This window comes from Uloborus diversus, chromosome 3 (genome assembly GCF_026930045.1).
Source record: "Uloborus diversus isolate 005 chromosome 3, Udiv.v.3.1, whole genome shotgun sequence".
Classification (NCBI taxonomy): domain Eukaryota; kingdom Metazoa; phylum Arthropoda; class Arachnida; order Araneae; family Uloboridae; genus Uloborus; species Uloborus diversus.
In genome coordinates, this window is record NC_072733.1 from 33,975,725 (window position 1) to 33,993,536 (window position 17,812).

A 17,812-nucleotide genomic window follows, 5' to 3' on the forward strand; every position below is an offset into this window, starting at 1 on the left:
GTGTTCAAGGTCACAAAACTAAAAGTTATTAAGAAAAACTATTCAATCGGACTGAAAATGAAAATAGAGGTAAACAGACGAACTTTTGTGCGGTCTGTGAGACCGCACCTCTCCTGTTAAGGGTTAAGAAAATAGAAGTGAAATTTTTTGTTTTTTATTGGAGTTAAAAAGAACTCTGAATGGTTTAATTTTGTTTGCTTTAACTCTGTTGATAAATATCAACAATGTTTATGGCGGACATTTAAAATGCAATTTTAAAGCAATTTTTCTGAAATTAATTCTGTTACATACCGCTTTTATACTTTCCATGCCTTCACTTTAAAAATTGCAATCTCTTTGCATCCCCTATGGGAATCTGATTTTTCTCGTTTTGGATGTTTATTATGCTTTGTTAAAAGGCAAACAAATACAAATTCCTTTTTATTTTAATATAGTCCTAACATTGAATAGCTTTAAACAAAATTCCATGCTCTTTAAAAATGTCATGTGTCAAAAAGTTAAAAATGCTGAACTGCGGCTGAATTTTATTTTTGTATGATTTATTTTTATGTTATGATTTATGAAACTGTTTCGTGGATTTTATTATGTACAACGGTTTAGAAAGAAGGTTGAAACTTTCAACCTCAATGCTGGTTCTATAGTTAAAGTTGATTCCTTTTTACTTTTATTGTGATGAGAATGTTTCTTCACACAAAGAAGTTGAAGAAAAAGGGAGAAGATTTTTCATTTCTTTGTTTACTAAATTTTTTAATTCAGGCTCGACATAAGACCAAAAATAACATCAATCATTTTCTTTTAAAAAAAACCTCCCAAGTTCCTATGTGCCTCAATGTTTGCATTTTACTTAACATTGTTTTGTAACAATATGAACTTTGTTATCTACACAAAATTAATTAATGTGTAATGTGTTTATTTGGGGGGGGGGTGCTGCGTCCTGCATGTACTTAAGCAAGAACTGTTTTACTCCTCGTAAATGTGCTTTCTTTTTTGATTAAAATATTGTTACTCGTCCTTCAATCTCGATTGTATTTAACGCTTTAGCTGAATAGCACCATTGATTCCTGGGGGTCCTGCGGACCACAGTTTGGGAAACCCTGCCTTAGCTCCCTTGCCTTTACTCATTAACTTGAAATGTTTTTAATTAACAGTTTAAAGCATTTTAAACACTGTGTTTTTATTTAATATGCAATGGTTTTAAAGTAGGGAAAAGGAAGGAAATAATTATCATTGGTAACGTAAATCAGGGAAATTTGGTGAACTTAATCAGAGAGAAGTCAGGGAACTTTTTTTCACGGTTCCTGTCACCACCTTGATTATGTTCTACTGAAGAAATATCGTTAACTAAAATATTGCTGCAGAATTGCAGCAAAACTAATTTTTTACGTGATATCAAACAATTTTAAAAAATGAGCAAAAAATACAAACAATTCACCATGTAGAAACCAGATTTGGACCTATCAATTTAAATAAAATGACTTAACTATTGAAATAAATACCTTGTCTTTTCAAACTGCCTCGGTTTACTGGCTTTTGTTTCCTCATGGTGGTGACTCCAAAAAAGTAACAGCTGAAAGATATAACTATCATATTAAAAAGAAAAAACTATTATAAATTGTCCTATGGAGTAATTCACTAAAATTTTGAAGTTTTTATTGTTTTGTTTCTTCAATTTTAAGATACCGCTTAAAATTAGTCTTTATGGCCTAAAATCCTCAAAAACCTAAAATATGTGCAAAACACTTCTCTCAAGTTGTGTGGAATTTTTGATCCTCTACTTTGTAATGGTTTTACTTAATGCAAAAATGTCTTTATGATTGGAATTAGATCTCGAATTATTTAGCTTTTAAAAGTTTTAAAGCTTTGAATTATTTAGCTTTTACCCAGCTTTTAAAAGTTTTGTGTTACATGTTTTAACAATTTCAATTTTTAACGATCACTGAATCAACCAAGAGCTTTTTTAATGGAAAATTCACACACACAATTTAAAAATCACTGTTTTCCTAGATCAGTTGTTGGCAACTGTAAATATTCAACAAGAGGTAAGATTTAATAAACAAGTCACTGTTGTTTTACAGCACCAAACTTTTTTAAGTTTGGAAGTTCAATTATTGCTTCATTCAAAGGTTTACATTTACTTCATATTAAAGGTAAGATGTCTTTTATTGTTTTCAAATTGCGCTTCTGCTGTCTGGATAAAATTTTTAATGAAAGATAGTAAGTTTGTTCTGCACTTTTCTGGATCGAACATTCATGATGTCAGTTATCATGAATGTAGAAATTTTTGCTGAATGGATCTTGAAACTATTCTACTGTAAAATCCCGAAAGTAACCCCCTATCGATTACCCCCCCCCCTTTTTTTGTAAAAAGTGAATTCATTTTAAAATCCTGAATATACCCCCCCCCCCTTTTTCACCTGAAAAAATTGCTGATCATCTTCATTTGCCATTCCCTTCAAAAAAAAAAAATAACATTTTCTGCTTTACTTGAAAATTATTTACAGCGGTTTAGTTTCCACCTTCCATGTGCAGGTTTTTTTTTTCTAAAAAAAAAAAGAAAGAAAAGAAAACAATGAGCAAAAAAAAAAGGTCTCCACAGATTTTCTTCCAAAATGTCTACTCCTTTGGGCGCCTTTTTTTTTTTTTTTTTTCATTTGTATTACAAAATAAAATTTATACCATTGTACTGCTTTTTATTCATTTTGGAAAGAGCATTTTTGTTCTGACTTGTGAAAATGAACAATCTTCAACACACCATTTTGAAAACGTGGCACCAATTTGGAAGTACGTTGCTTAAAAAGTAGCGCGAAACTTAAAAATAAACTTTTTTAAAGGCGAAATAATGTAATTGAACAAGTTTATAATCATTAGAAATGTGTATTTTACAAAAGCAAATAAGAGATTTGTCTTTGTTTATGTTCGCGAACTTAGTAAAGCTCGATCTCTGTAACGAATTTGTGGCCGTGATTGTGATTTTTGCTTCTTTTCTGAAACAAGAACATTACGATATTGCTTATTTTACTGTAACCTCATTACATTCAGTACAGGATGAATTTTCAAGCGATAAATTATAAGTATTTTGCTAAATTAAGGTACAAAATCCTTTATTTCGAAAGAAATGGCGCCCACATGCAATTTATTACTAACTAGAAAATTGACAGGTTTTTATTAATTAATTTCTCATTCTTCATTAACATTAACTCTTATTTACTTATTTCTTTTCTCTAGTCTAAAATTAATACCACTAAAAAAATTATTTTGGCTAATTTTTCAAAAAAATCTCGATTATAACCCCCTTTCTGAAATGAACAAGTTTTGTTTTGAAAATAGAGGGGGGGGGGTACTTTGGGGATTTTACGGTATATTTACTATAGTAAATCGGGACTATAAAGCTTTAGCTTTAGCATACTTTTGGACAGTTTTATACACTTCCAGACAGTTTTGGAGGGTAAAAAAACCACCTGTCCTGTCCGAAACCCATCCGTGATTGTAAATAGAATAATATGGAAGGATACTGTCAGGCTAAGGAGCTCAATCCAGGTTGCCGTAGTATTGGGGCAAAAGTGCTCTTAGATTTAATAGTATTAGAAAGGGAATAAGAATTTTTACTGGTATGTGCACCTTGCTATTGTGGGTCTCATTAATGATCCTACCTGCAGGGATTGCCTTGATAATAATGAAGCTATAACTTAAATCTTATGTGATTTTAAAGTGTTGTCTACCTTGGTCAACATCTAATCGAACCATGGGAAATTCATAACACTCCCTTTTGGTAGGCATGCCAGATTTCTGATATGTTTAGCCGAAACACTGGAATTCCCCCCCCCCCCCTCCCCTTCCGTGTTTCAGAAGGTAGTTCATCAGCTGTGAATCAATTGTTACTAATTGTGAACCTTTTCCAGGGGTAGTAATAAATGGCACAAGCAGATGAATTTACATTTTCTTTCTAAAACGTAAATATTCATAAATTACTTAAGTAAGAAGAAACTTAATGAGGAATGGAAATGTGAACAATTTTTACATGCACTGTTCATTGGCTAGGACTTTTTCCAAAAAGTCTTTTTTGGTTTTAATCTCGTTGTAAAAGTAGGGTTGCCACGCCACAGAAAAACCTGAAAAAACAGGAAAATTTAAAAATCAAAAAAAAAAAATAATAATAATAATAAAAATAAAATCCTTAGGATTTTATTTTTATTATTATTATTTTACTGGAAGTTATTATATTACTGGAAGTTTTTAAATTGCTTTCTTAAAAAACTATCAATAAATAAATAAATAATAATAATAACATTTATATTAATAAAAGTTCATAAATAAAATAAAAAATGACAATTTTACACAGAGGTTTTTTTTTTTTTTGAGTAAATGTTAAAATGTCTACCATGAAAGCAAAAATTATTTATTGTTTTATTTGATATGCATCTTGAATTTTATGCTATTTTAATTTAGAGAGCATGGAATTAATCATCTATATTCGTTCTGCTTAACTTTTGCAATTGTATCTGTTTAGGTCCAAGTAATAAATGCTTACACAAAGGCTTTTTTTTTTTCTTGTATAAAAAGTTAAATGTACTTCAATGCCATGTTATTTCAATTAAGAAATTCTTTAATTCTCCTTATTTTTAAATTTTTTTCGGTTATTTTTTTTTCCTGTGATAAAACTATCATATAAATGTTCTTTTTAAATATCAGTGCATGCTTGTTTGTATTGTTGCATACAGGGAAAACACAGGGAATTGCTTTTACAAAAATGAGTGGCAACCCTGAAAAAGCTACTCAAGCTAATCTGTTATTAATTTTACATGAAAATCATACAAATGACAAGTAATTATCTTATTAGTCCTTCTCAGTTAATAATCTTAGAATTTTTTGGTAATTATCAAATTTATTTTTTACCGGGACGTGAAATAAACCCGCCAGGACATCAGGATTTTATCTGAAAACCCGGACTGCCCTGCTCAAACGGGGACATCTCTAACAAGCAGATCTTTAGGTACTTGTTGAATTTTGCTTCAGTTTCTGGTTTCTTTTTAGGGATTTTTGTTTGAGGTTGAGTACCTTTGGTCACAGTGCTTGTTTCTGTTGAACCCTCCCCCCCCCCAACCCCTATTCTGATCTCATTCATCCTCTAATAAATTCTGTCCGTATAATGTAATTAGCAACTGACTTTAACAATCACAGTTAAACTTGCATCTTGAAGTAAATCTGAGTGCCGCTGCTCGAGGAAAACGTGCAAATTGCTACTACATAATCAGTTTAATTTTTGTTTCGAATACAGCGTAGAAGTCTATGCTGTTCGATGATAGTGTTAGGTTTTCGACACCTTTTCCATGGATAGATATTAGTTCACCCTTTTACAAAAGGCTCATTTTAGGGGGGTTTTCACCTCCTTTTTTTGGGGGGGGGCACTACTGCATTTCCATGTGAGTTTAAACCAGTATTTTTTTCTGCGGAAGTGGTACGGTTTTCAAGGTCAAAAAATATTTTTTTTTACATTTTTTTTTGAAAGAAAACTAGTTTGATGGATTAAATTTTTTAATGCACTATTATGTATGGCTTTAAGGAGGTATTCTAATCTAGAGACTTGATTTTGCAGGAGTAATACAAAAAAATAACCGTTTTTTTCTATCAATTTTTTTAGGAACTTGAGAAGTATAAAAATGTATAATAGTGGGGAAAAAATGTTCAAAATTGAAATTTGTAGAGGCCGGCAAAATAGGGACTCAGAAAAAATAAAAACATGTCTACTGGTTGACAAGATTCCAATCCTCCTGGTGGTTTGAAGCATGAAATTAAGGTTGAATCTTATTAAACAAGGATGTAGAATTAATTATCTGGACAAAGCCAATTAGGAAAAAGAAAGTTGCACAAAATAGCGTCTTTTTGGAAAAAAGGGTCATTTTTGGCTCCTTTTTCAACTTTGGTATTTTTTAAAAAATAGTAAAAATACAGAAACCCCTACGTGGAGACCGTTTTTTATTAAGAAAGTCTGCCAAATTTCAAATAAATCGGTGCATTAAAACTTGAGATATCTTGTTAACTGTATGGAAAAAAATTAGTTTCGAGAAAAACATGTTTAAAGTTTGCAGTCGCATTTCGGGGAGTCTGAGTGGTTTAATGGTATGCTATACCTATATTTTTTTGAACAGCCATCCCTGCCTTATACATTGTTTCTTCCTACACCTCGAAAGCTATATTTTTGGCAGACCTTTCAGCCATAAGAGCAGTTTTACCTTCTTTTGAAGCTTCGAAAGCTTGTATGTCAGAGCGTTTGTCACGTTGTTGATCTTGTTTGCCGGCAAAATTAACTATTTCTCTGAAAATGGTTTGAATTTTCGTAAATCCTCTTAGAGGCTTCTTCTTAAAGGTCTAAGCTTTTGAAAATGGGAAAAGAAAAAAAAAATTCATTTTTTTTTATTTCTAGACTAGAATACCCCCTTAAAAATATTGAATAAAATTTTGATCAAAAAATATCCACAGACAAGCTGGTGACAGTGCCTTTGGAGAAAGATGATTATTTGCAGTGTTCACTGTATCTCTGCTGACAATTATTTGAAATCAAACACTGAGTTTAGTTAATGTATTAATAAATCCTCACCCTCCCCCCCCCCCAATGGTTTCAGATATTTTTTCTTGAAACTTCAATTTTTTGACGGCCATTTAAAGTTAAAAACTCAATTTTCCACAAAAAGTTCTGCCATTTTGTTATAAAAAACCCATTTAAAAAAAGTTCTAAAACTCAATGTTGAAAGGATTTTTATGTGTAGGATTTGTGGTACTAAATTTGAAATTAATCCATCAAGTAGTTATAAAGTGGGAGTAAACATGGATTTAAAAAAAATAATAATAATTTTGAGAAAAACTCTTTTCAAGTTTTAGATGCTAAAAATCATAGATTCCAGCTCCATAGAGAACATCCCCTGTAGCTGCTTTTATGTCCTGAGCCTCTCCTTGTTTTTTGGATATTTATTTTAATATACTTAACTAACGCCAAGTAAGCTTATTAGTACAAAGCATTGCAATAATAAATTATAATATTTCACTACTTCGAGGTGAAAGTGATTGATGATGCAACCACCAAATATAATCCAATCTTCATAAAATTTGACATGTGTATTTTACATTACTGAGGCTTGGAGCATAAAAAATCCATATGAAAATCACAACTTTGGAAAAATTAAACAGCCTAAGGTACATTCTAAAATACACATTTATTTGATTCGTTACTGTATTCGATTGGTTATTGTATGAATTCAGCAGCCTCATCGAAGATAAGTATTTTTTTTCATTAATGAATATGTTGTCTTACATACGAAAATGCTTTCATATGCTTTGACTGTCGAAGAAAGCATCATTAAGCATCTCAAATCTATTATAAGTTTTGCACATTAATTTTTATACTTTGCACATTATATTTAATTAAGCATTCAGTTATACAATTTAAGAATGCTTTCTGAATATTTTTTGTTTTATAAAAATTTTATGTGTAACAACTTTATAGACTTCCTCAGTTTGCCAGGATGCTTTCACTACAAATTCCAGGCTGTGACTGAGAGGAACACCATTAGGGCTTGGACTTGGGGAAACTCAACAGCTATCTAATAAACCATTGGATCACCAGGTGCTGTTTTTTACTGTACTCGATTTTACGCAGGGTTGTTTGGTTTAAACCACGTTGGTTTAAACCAAGTGGGTTTATAAAAAACTAGTTTTTTCTTCAAAAATTTCACCGTTTTCCCCCAAATGTTTTCATAAATTTTACATATTAATGCAAAGAGTAAAATCTAATTAATGCAAAGTAACTACCAGAGCTTTTTAGATAAATTATAGATTTAATACATTTAGAAACTTTTTTTTAAAAGAAAATGCAAGTAGAATAGACCTAAAATTGCGCTTATACCTTCCCACATTTTGCATCCCCTATAGAGGATGCAATGAGAAAGCAAAGAAAATGTATAAAATTATGAAAACAAAAACATTCATGTAACTAACTCTCTGCTCTGAAAAAAATGTTTTATACAAAATTTTCACCTGTCAAAGAACTTTTTTATCCCACTATAATAAAAGAAGTATCGTATGAATGGTGGAAGAATCAATAAACATTAGTTTTTATGGTAGTCATCATTATTAAAATAAGTTAAAAGAGTGTTCTCATTTAAGTTTGTACTGAGGCTTGTGTAATTAAAATGATTTTTATTTATTTATTTATTTTATTATTTATTTATTTTATTTCTTTTTTTGATAAAAAAATTGTATTCCTAAAGGCATTAAACCAGGATAGATAATGTTTACAATGGAAAACATAATGACTTTCTTAAAACCTACTTGTCATGTTTCTATAATTGTTGTCACTGATACATTAGATAAATAAATTTCATTATTTGTAACTTTTTTAAAAATCTTTAAACAAGATATGCGTTGATCTTTTGATTTTTAAAGTTGTGTAATGTACATCAGACTTATGATTTATTTGTAGATGCTGCAAGATACTTGTTTAAGAACTACATGTTTAAGAATGCATGATTTTAATTTTACTTTCATTTTTTTACTTATATTAGATAGCTGTGATTATGAAGAAATTAATTTTCAAGAATTTATTCTTGGTTATTTGTAATTAATAATGTCTGAACCAGGCTTGGAGTTGATTATGAGAGAATGAAATCGATTTTGATTACAGGCACAAAAAAAGGAGAATTACAATTAGGATTATAATCCTCTGGCAAAACGTAATTACGATTACAGCAACTATTTGATTGTGTAGAAAATGTAATCGATTAAGATTATAATATGCCAATTTTGATTACGATTACAGGCATATTGTAATGTATATATATATATCACACATTTGCATCAACAATGTGACATTTGAAAATTATAATTTTTGATTTAATATTAAAGAGATAATTGCAACTACCATGTTGTATTATCTTAAAGATTATTTATTTCTCATTATTGCGCTGTTACAATAAAAGAGCAATGTATGAAAGATAAAAACACATCTAGAAAATTCAAATTGCGTTCATTACACAATGCTACAATGACTGTGCAGGTATAGGCACACTCTTATTCAAATGTATACACAGTGCATATTCTTTTTGACTCGCCATTTTTATTATTACTAGTGTTCGCCAAGTGGTCGAAATTCAACCATATTCCTAAATGAATATTTGAGAAAACTTAAATGAATTTAACTATTTCCAACAGTGGCGTAGCTAGACCCGACTTTCGGGGGGGGGGGGGGGTTACTTCTTTTATATATATATATATATGTATAATCGCTTGGAATTTTTCCCTTTTCTTTTTTTTTTCTTTCTCTTCTCTCTTCTTTTTCTCTTTTTTTTTTGAGACTAACTTTTCGGGGGGGGGGGTTGTCCTCAAAACCCCCCCCTTAGCTACGCCCCTGATTTCTAATATTTTTATTTCTACTCTTACTCATGTTTACTGCATATCTGAAACCATACAATTTTTATACGGACACACAATACCACAGTATTAATTTATTCCAATTTTGCTTTTTATCTGTTAATCTCAAAATAAATGGATGAAAGGGGATATTTCGATAACATGGTCATTTCCGAAATTTTCAAAGTATTTTTTACTAAAAGAGAATGCTTAAAAACAAAGGTTTTAACCATTTTTTAAATAATTTGAAAAAATTTAATATTTTTTAACAACCATTTTAACCGGTGCGGAGATTGAAATTATTTCTTTGGCATCAAAAGCAATAAAATGCCACTTATTGATGCCATTAGTGCTTAGCTCAAATTATCATAACTCGAAAATGCGGTTGAGAGCAAGCCATAAATATTTAGCGCTGCAATGGAGTCACGCACCAAAGTACATCACTTATAACGTCATAAAGACCACACCTTATTTCCAAAATCGGACATTCAAAAAATTTTTTAAAAACAACTGTTGAGAAAATAAAAAAAATTTTCTGGCTCAACATTTTTTTTTCTTATTCTGTCCATTTCAGTGACTAAAAGTTATACTTTTGATTGAAGGAAACAACCTGATTGAGAAATTGGGATGGTCGACAAGTTGCTGAATTGAATAATTTTATTTTGGATATCATGCTGCTTTATGCTAACCCTATGGAAATAAATATTTCTCTACTCTTTGTTTACGTATGCAAAGGAAAAACATTTTTTCGTGCTGGCATTGGAAACAAAAAAATGGACGCCAATGGATAAAAATCACCAATTATCCAATTTTCGAAATCTTCCCTTATGAAATGAGGCATCAAAACTCAATTTATACTTAAAACTTCTGTGTGAACAATGTTACTTATGAAATGTCTACTATTATTGAGTAAGTTGCTTCTTCGTCATTAGAAATATAAATTTCCAAGTATCAAACGAATGAACTCTACTCGTGTCAACATATAACTGTCCATTCAAAAACACTGGCCGTCATAATAATAGTACAATTTTTAAAAAAGGTCGACTTTGTTATTTGTTTATGGTTAAGGGCGGTGCATAACTGATGTCACACTTTTCAACATTTTTCGACCCTCTCCCCCCCCCCTTGTCACAATGTTTTGCATTTCACTTACCCCCTCTTCCCTTTGTCACATGTCACACTGTTTTCCATAAATGTTCCGATTAAAAAAAGGCTTGTTGTCACGTTCTCCCCATTATATGCTCCTCTTGTCATGTCTTTCCTCTCTCTTGTTATAAACTGTTACTATTTCGTGAACCCCACCTTAAAGAGGGACTTAATTCGTGGACAGCCCCTATTTTGTGGCAACCGTATGCAAATATACATTTCCCTACTCTGTTTTCGTATGCAAAGTAAAAACATTTCTCGAGCTGCAATTGATGCCAAAAATTTGACTCCAATCGATGAAGAGCGCCCGCTAATTTAACAATGGGTTTGTTTCCTTCAGTCAGAAGTAGTACTTTTTGTCTCTGAAATTCATAGACTAAGTAAAAAAAAAAAAAATAGCATGGACTCAGAAAATACTTTCATTTTCCCAACAGTTATTTTTTAATTAATTTTTTTGAATGTCCGATTTTTCAAACAAGGAGTGGTCTTGATAACCTCACAAATGATGCTCTTTGGCGCATCTTTGTACGGCGTTTCCACGTTACGGTAATCAAGCAGCGAATTAAAATTGCGCTCTACGCTTGCTATCAACCATATGTTACCAATACACGTGACTAAAGATGCAAATTAAATATTTTGTTCTGTGAATAGCAACACTGAATGACATTTCATCATTAGTGATGTCATCGGCAGAAGTATAAACAATGAAAGCATACTGATTTAAGTAATTTTTTTAAAAATATTAAACTTAAACAAATTAGTTAAAAATGGTCAGATCCTATGTTTTTAAACATACTCTTTTAGGAGAAAATACTTTTAAAATTTTTGAAACGATCCCATTATCGAAATCTTCCCGAATGAAATGATCCTGCAAAACTCAGATTATACGTAAAACTTCTGCATGAACAATGCTTCTTTTAATAAGATTAATATTATTGAGTAAGTTGCCTTGACCTCTGCCGTTACATTAAAAATTCTCCATTCAAAAACACTGGACGTCGCAATAATAGTGTTTTTTTTTTTAAATCGTGTTTGTGATTTGTTTACGGTTTAGGGGAAAACTGACAAATGCACTTTTCAAAATTTTTGATCTCCCTCCCCTTTGTCGCTAAGTGTCACACTTCACCAGAACCCCTCTTCCGTTTGCCACATATCGCACTGTTTTTCATAAACGTTCATATAAAAAAAAAAGAGCTTCGTGTCCAATTCTCCTCATTATATGTTCCTCTTGTCATTTATTTCCTCCGCCGTGTCACGAACGGTTACAATTTAATGAACCCCACCTTAAAGAGGGATTTCATTGGTAGTTCCTTGCAAATAGGCATTTCTGTACTTGTGTTTTACGAATGCAAAAAAAAATATATTTTTCGTCCTGGCATTGGTGCCAAAATGAGTAAAGTTCGCCATTTTCACAATTATGGAAGTCGTTCTGAATGAAATGATGCCGCAAAACTCCCTTAATATGTAAAACTTCCGTACAAACAATATTTTTTGGAAAAGTAGGCATGATCTTGCCGTTAAATATAAAATTTCCAACAGGTCAAATTAACGAACCCTACTCACGGCAACATATAATTGTCCATGCGAAAGCACTGGACGTGGTAATAATACACCAATTTTATCATAAGTTTTACCTTGAGATCTGGTTATAGCAAATGCAGGTATTATTGGGAGCTGTTACTGAAAGTCTTCCCTCACTCCGTAAAAATATTTATTTAAATATTAAAATCGTGAAAACAGAATCAAAATGAAAATATTTTAAATGCCCGTAGTTCCCCAAAAAGCCTCAATAATAAAAACAAATGCAAGTATTTCATTTCTTTATGCTCAAGGGAGAATTGGCAACACCACAAAATTAACCAGCAATTTCTTCAGGCTAACTATGTCGTATGGCTTCAAAGCTGAAAATAGCTATATACCCCAATGTGTGTTATCATAAGTCAAATCAAATATGTCACGTGAAAAAGCAAATAAAAATGCATTTTCTCTAACTTTTAATTGCTTCTAGCGCTTTTTCTAGCCAACATAGTGGGTTTCGAATTTTGTGCAGTAAACCGGGTAAAATGTGTTTTATAGCGTTTTTCGTGATGGGGGGGCTTTCCAACCATACCAAGCTCGAAGCATTAAAATGTGTTTTTCGTGTAGAAAAGGCGGTTTAAAAATGTATTAAAACTTAATGTTTTACGCTTCCAACAATGAATTTCAACAATTGAAAAGAGATAAAACTAAAATTTTTGAGTTTCACTTACTAAAAAACGCTTATAACTTTTTTCGAGTGGATTTAGGTTATTGGATCTTGGGCGCCCTGACAATTTTTTCGTTAGGAGTGTTTTTAAAGACTTTTCCAACCATATCATACTCGAAAAAATTGGACCATTGGCTCACGTAGAAAGAGTCATTTAGGACGAAAATGCGTTTTTGATTAATATCTCCGTTAATTAGCTTTTCAATTTCAAAAAATTTTACTGATGACACTAAAACTCGGCAATAGCTGCCGAACAAAAGAAGAATGAAGGAAATCGGTTCACAAACAGAGGAGAAATCGGTACTGAAAGAAAACGGCTTGCCTATTAATATATAAAGATTTTGCCATTCCAGTAGTTCTGCCTTAGCCCTGGCCTAAGGGCAATAACTTACTGTTAAACTGCTCAACATTTTAGAGCTTATAATTTCTGAAAATTGTGCGGTGTATGTCAGCATTGTATTCTAAATTATTTAGTATATTATCTGTTAATTTAATACGCAGCTATTCAAAAAAAAAAAAGAACCTCGTATGATTCTTTATGCAGAAAAACTGCAATGTAATAAAATATGCAGAAAGTGTAAATAAAAGATACGGAACTAAACAATTGAAAATTTAAAAAAAAAGGAATTAAATGCATTTAAGTGTAATTAATACTTTCAAAAGTGTCTGTTTTTTTTTTTTTTTTTTTCTCATTCTTTGAGAAGTGAAATTTTCAGCAATGCTAAGCAATCGTTGAACGGGAGCAGATGACGCAGAAATTAAAAAAATACTTGGGTAGTATTATTTTTAGCAAAAGGATATATATGAGTGTTAGACCCCAACAACTCTACAGAATCAATTTTATGATCATTTGATAAGCTATTTGCATATGGTTTGATTTCATTCTTGAATTACTCACTTACTAAAGAAATTGCATTTTTACAAGTACTAAAAGGTTTCAACTTAACACTCATAAAAAAAATAACATTAGGCATAACATGTTTTGCTATGATATTCACTTTTTAGTCATACAACTTTTTTTTTTGCGTAGATGAATATTTATAATTATATTTATACATCACAGTTTTAATGCAGCAGTGAAGTGCAATTTTTCTCACTTTAAAAATGTGGAATAAATAGATAATTAAATTTCAAAATTTGTTAATTCCTTGACAATAAAACAAAAACAAATTTTATAAAATCTATGAATGCAAACTTTTTCCTTTCATACATACTCATTAATTAGAGATAATATCAGTTCTAAACATATAAACATACATTTAAGATGAAACTCCTCTGATAGATATCATAAATAGTGAACAAACTTGTTCATTGCACACTTTGAAACCTCATAATTAAGTCTTTCACACTTTTTTAAGCTTTTTAAGATTTGCAATCAATTTTTTGGGTCAAAAAAAAGCTCTTGCTCCTTGAAACCAGCTCTTTACATAGCGTTTTACTACAAATGAGCATATGTAGCGAATTCCAGCTTACTCTTGTTTGGAAAGTTCAAATTGATCTCTAAATTAATAAATTTTAACAGCATAAGTTGCCTTTACTATCCATCAAGCACGATGTAACCCCTCTAGAGCTTTGAAAATTATTCCCCTTTTGGAAGTTCTCCAAGAAGTATTTATTTAAAAAATTTAAAAAAAATGATTAGTCATGGTTATTTCAAGGAAAAAAAATAGTAATAATATACCAATAACTACCCAATCACAAAGTATACAATTATTCTATAATACAGAACTGAATAATAAATAATTTAAGAAATGTGTTTATTTGATGCATGTAATTATTTAGTATCTTTCTTTTTTGAATAGATAAAAATACTTCTTCTAAATAAGTAGCACAATTTCACAGAGATGTGTGTTGACCGGTCGATCTAAGTTCAAACTAACAAAAAGGAACTTGCCAGAGAGAAAACCAGTTTTTTTCTCCCGCATGACGTTACATCTTGTGAGCTGCAATTTTTTGCTACGCTCCAAGACACATTTACGTTACGGTTCCTTCATTAGCTGCCGACTAGTTCAAGACAGGAAGGAAGTGCGTGAGTTCTCTGTCTCGGCAGTGAGAAGTTGCTTGTTTACACTAAATTTCTCGTATTGACTGACTTGCTATTGGCAGGTTGTAAACTCAGTCCATCGTTGTGTTTAGAATATAAGTTCTAATACTCAACTTGTCATTACCAAATGGTAATTTATCTTTTTTTTTTACAGATTATGATGCATTAATGAAATTAATAGAACAAATGATCTGATTGCAATTATTCATTAAGGCTGTTTGTTTACTGTAGCTAGCACCTTCATTTGCCAACTTTCAAATGTAGATGGCGCAGATTTTCACTCGGTTTATAGGGGGGAAAAATAAAGGGCCCTCTCTAAACAGCTTCACACAGAGGGGAGTAATTAGGCGTTAATAGCTGTCACGGGAACCGAACCCCTCTCCCTTCAGGCAAATGCAAAGCCGAAGACCGGTTTGCTCTTTCAACATTTCTCAGGATGTAGTGGAAGAGCAACAAATGGTCAAATTTTAGCTTCCGAGCGATTTTTGTGATGCACTTCGCACTTGTGGGAATTAGTTTTTCTGAAAGGTATTGACACCAGGGCCCAATTTCCCAATAGGCCTAACGTCGCCAAAATTTTCAGGGGCGGCAAATTTTGCTTTAACTACATTTTTTTTTAAATTTTTTTTTTTTTGTTCTTAAAAGTAAAATATTAGCATTTTTTCATTTTTCAAAGTTACAATTTTTTCTTGTCATTTAATAATGATTACTTTCACACGTATTATGAAAATCAAATGTGTTTCAATCATGGTAATTGATCAGCGTAAAACAGTAAGTGAAGACGAAAAGAGGGTGTCGATTTCAGAAAGTCCTTGCGTTTATCCAGAAGTCGCAACAAGATTGGAGCTTGACAAGGATTTTAGTGCTATACATAAGTTTATTCAGGGCTAGTTTCTTGAGTGATTGACGTTTATTTTCTTTTTTACATTATTAATATTTAAAAATTGTTTTCTGTTAATATTAAGTCTCGAAGATAAATAAAAAGGGAACGAAAAAGGCTGATTGCCTTTAAATATAGTCACAAGTTGATGAAGAAATGATGACGTTTTGCATTCAGGGGAGCCTCGATGGGAGGTCACAGCAATATCCCAAAAACTCCTTAAATTTTGCTGACGATTCAGAAGATTTAGAGCTTACATTTCAACATAGTCTTTTTCTTTTTTTAAATTCTAAAAATTGTTTTTTAATGAAACCTAACATTCCTGCTTATTAGATGTTATGTGCGTATGTATGATATGCGTGTAAGCTCGTGTTTTATCATTCGATAAAATTAGAATTTTCCTTTCCCCAAAAATTTTATTTCAATGAACTTTAATGTCTTGTGCGTTGACCATTTTATCAGTCGTTATCTTTATTTATAGCAGCATCTTTATCCTATTATTTTTTTCATCTACGAATCAACGGTTTGAATAATTTACTCTGTTATTACGTTAACTCACTTGTGTCCTTACAACCAGGGCTGCGGAGTCGGAAGGAAAATAGCCGACTCCGACCCCGACTCCGACTCCGGGGTTTCGAAACACCCGACTCCAACTCCGACTCCGGCTTTTTTATTTATTTATTTTTCAATTCAACCCCTATCCCCCTCATGAGAAGGGAGGAAAACCTCTATACAGAGATTGAAATATTAATTTGTTTCTTATGAAATTTAAGCGCTGTATTTTTTTTGTAAAATTAAGAAGCATACAACGTCAGAAATTGAATTTGAAAATCAAATTTTTCCAATAATTACGATTTTAAAATTGAAATCACATAATCATCCTATTGTTAAAAAAAATTGAAAAGGTTTAACTTGCTCCCCATTAATGTTTAACGAATAGATGTTGATCAAATCGTGTGATTTTCAAAAACGCTTTTTTTTGCTAAGTCAAAAAAATTTTCTAGAGCAAGGGCGGTCCGCTCCGGCCGAGATCTATCTGGTGGGTGACACCTCAAGTATATTTCAGAGTTTATAAAAACAATACACATACTTTTATTCTGAAAAAAAAAATCCCCAATAAATTTGAAATTATATTTCATCTATAAAATTTCAACGAAAATAAGGCACTATACTTGTATTGAGGGAAAATATGGGATACATGTACGCTTGGAGAAAATTTTACAGAAAATGCGGCAATATACAGCTTTGTACAAATAGCTTTTCTTTTTCCTATAATTATTCCCTCAATTTTTAATTTTAATTTTACTGGCTGCTTTAGAATTAATCTTGAAATGAAGATTTTAAGATTAACTGCAATTATTTGAGTGTTGTAACCAAGATATTTGTTCTATTTCATACTTTTGTTGAGAATCAAGCTTGTAGATGTTGTCCTTAAATTGAAAAGACAGATATATTTTATCATGTCTTTTAGATTTGCGCCTTTGCACGCCAACACTAAGTTGAATTACAGAACACCGTAAGATACCTCTCGAACTACGGGCTCCAACTTGCTCAAGGGGTACATTCCTTTTACAATTTTATAACTGAGGTCGAAGTAAAAAAAATTTTATTATTGTTGTTTTAAAGTGATTTTAAAATTTTTTATTATTGTTGTTTTAAAGTGATTAAAAAAATATAAAATGTTAGGTAAGAAAACCGTGCTCACAGTTGCTATTATTTCAAGAATGTTGAAAAACAAGCAAACTAGGGAACAGCGTAGGTGGCTATTACAGAAAATTCGATGAACAATCAAGCCAGCTGGTTATTAATGACAGTTGTTTTCTTATTAGTAGGCATTTATACATGTAATCGAATCAACTGGAAGTCAGTTTTTCAAAAAATGCCAGGAGAGTCAGCGAAAATTAAAGAAAAAAAAGTAGGTCGGAGTCGGAGTCGGCATATTTTCTACCGACTCCGACTCCTACTCCTTTACGCCAAAATCAGTCCGACTCCGACTCTTCGACTCCGACTCCGACTCCACAGCCCTGCTTACAACTCCTCACTGTTCAATGGTATTTCATTAGTAAATTGTAACTGGAATACATTGCAAAGAGTCTAA

The 17,812-nt window shown here is 31.5% G+C and overlaps 1 protein-coding gene across 1 annotated transcript in view; it reads left to right on the forward strand.

Moving 5' to 3' along the window:
* The window catches only part of LOC129218334 (uncharacterized), a 98,977-nt gene extending 91,431 nt beyond the window's left edge, over positions 1 to 7,546 (forward strand). The window contains exon 4 of the mRNA XM_054852571.1: positions 7,499 to 7,546. Coding sequence (XP_054708546.1) covers positions 7,499 to 7,546 — 48 coding nt within the window. The remainder of the gene's footprint in view (positions 1 to 7,498) is intronic.
* The last annotated feature ends 10,266 nt before the right edge of the window (positions 7,547 to 17,812 follow it).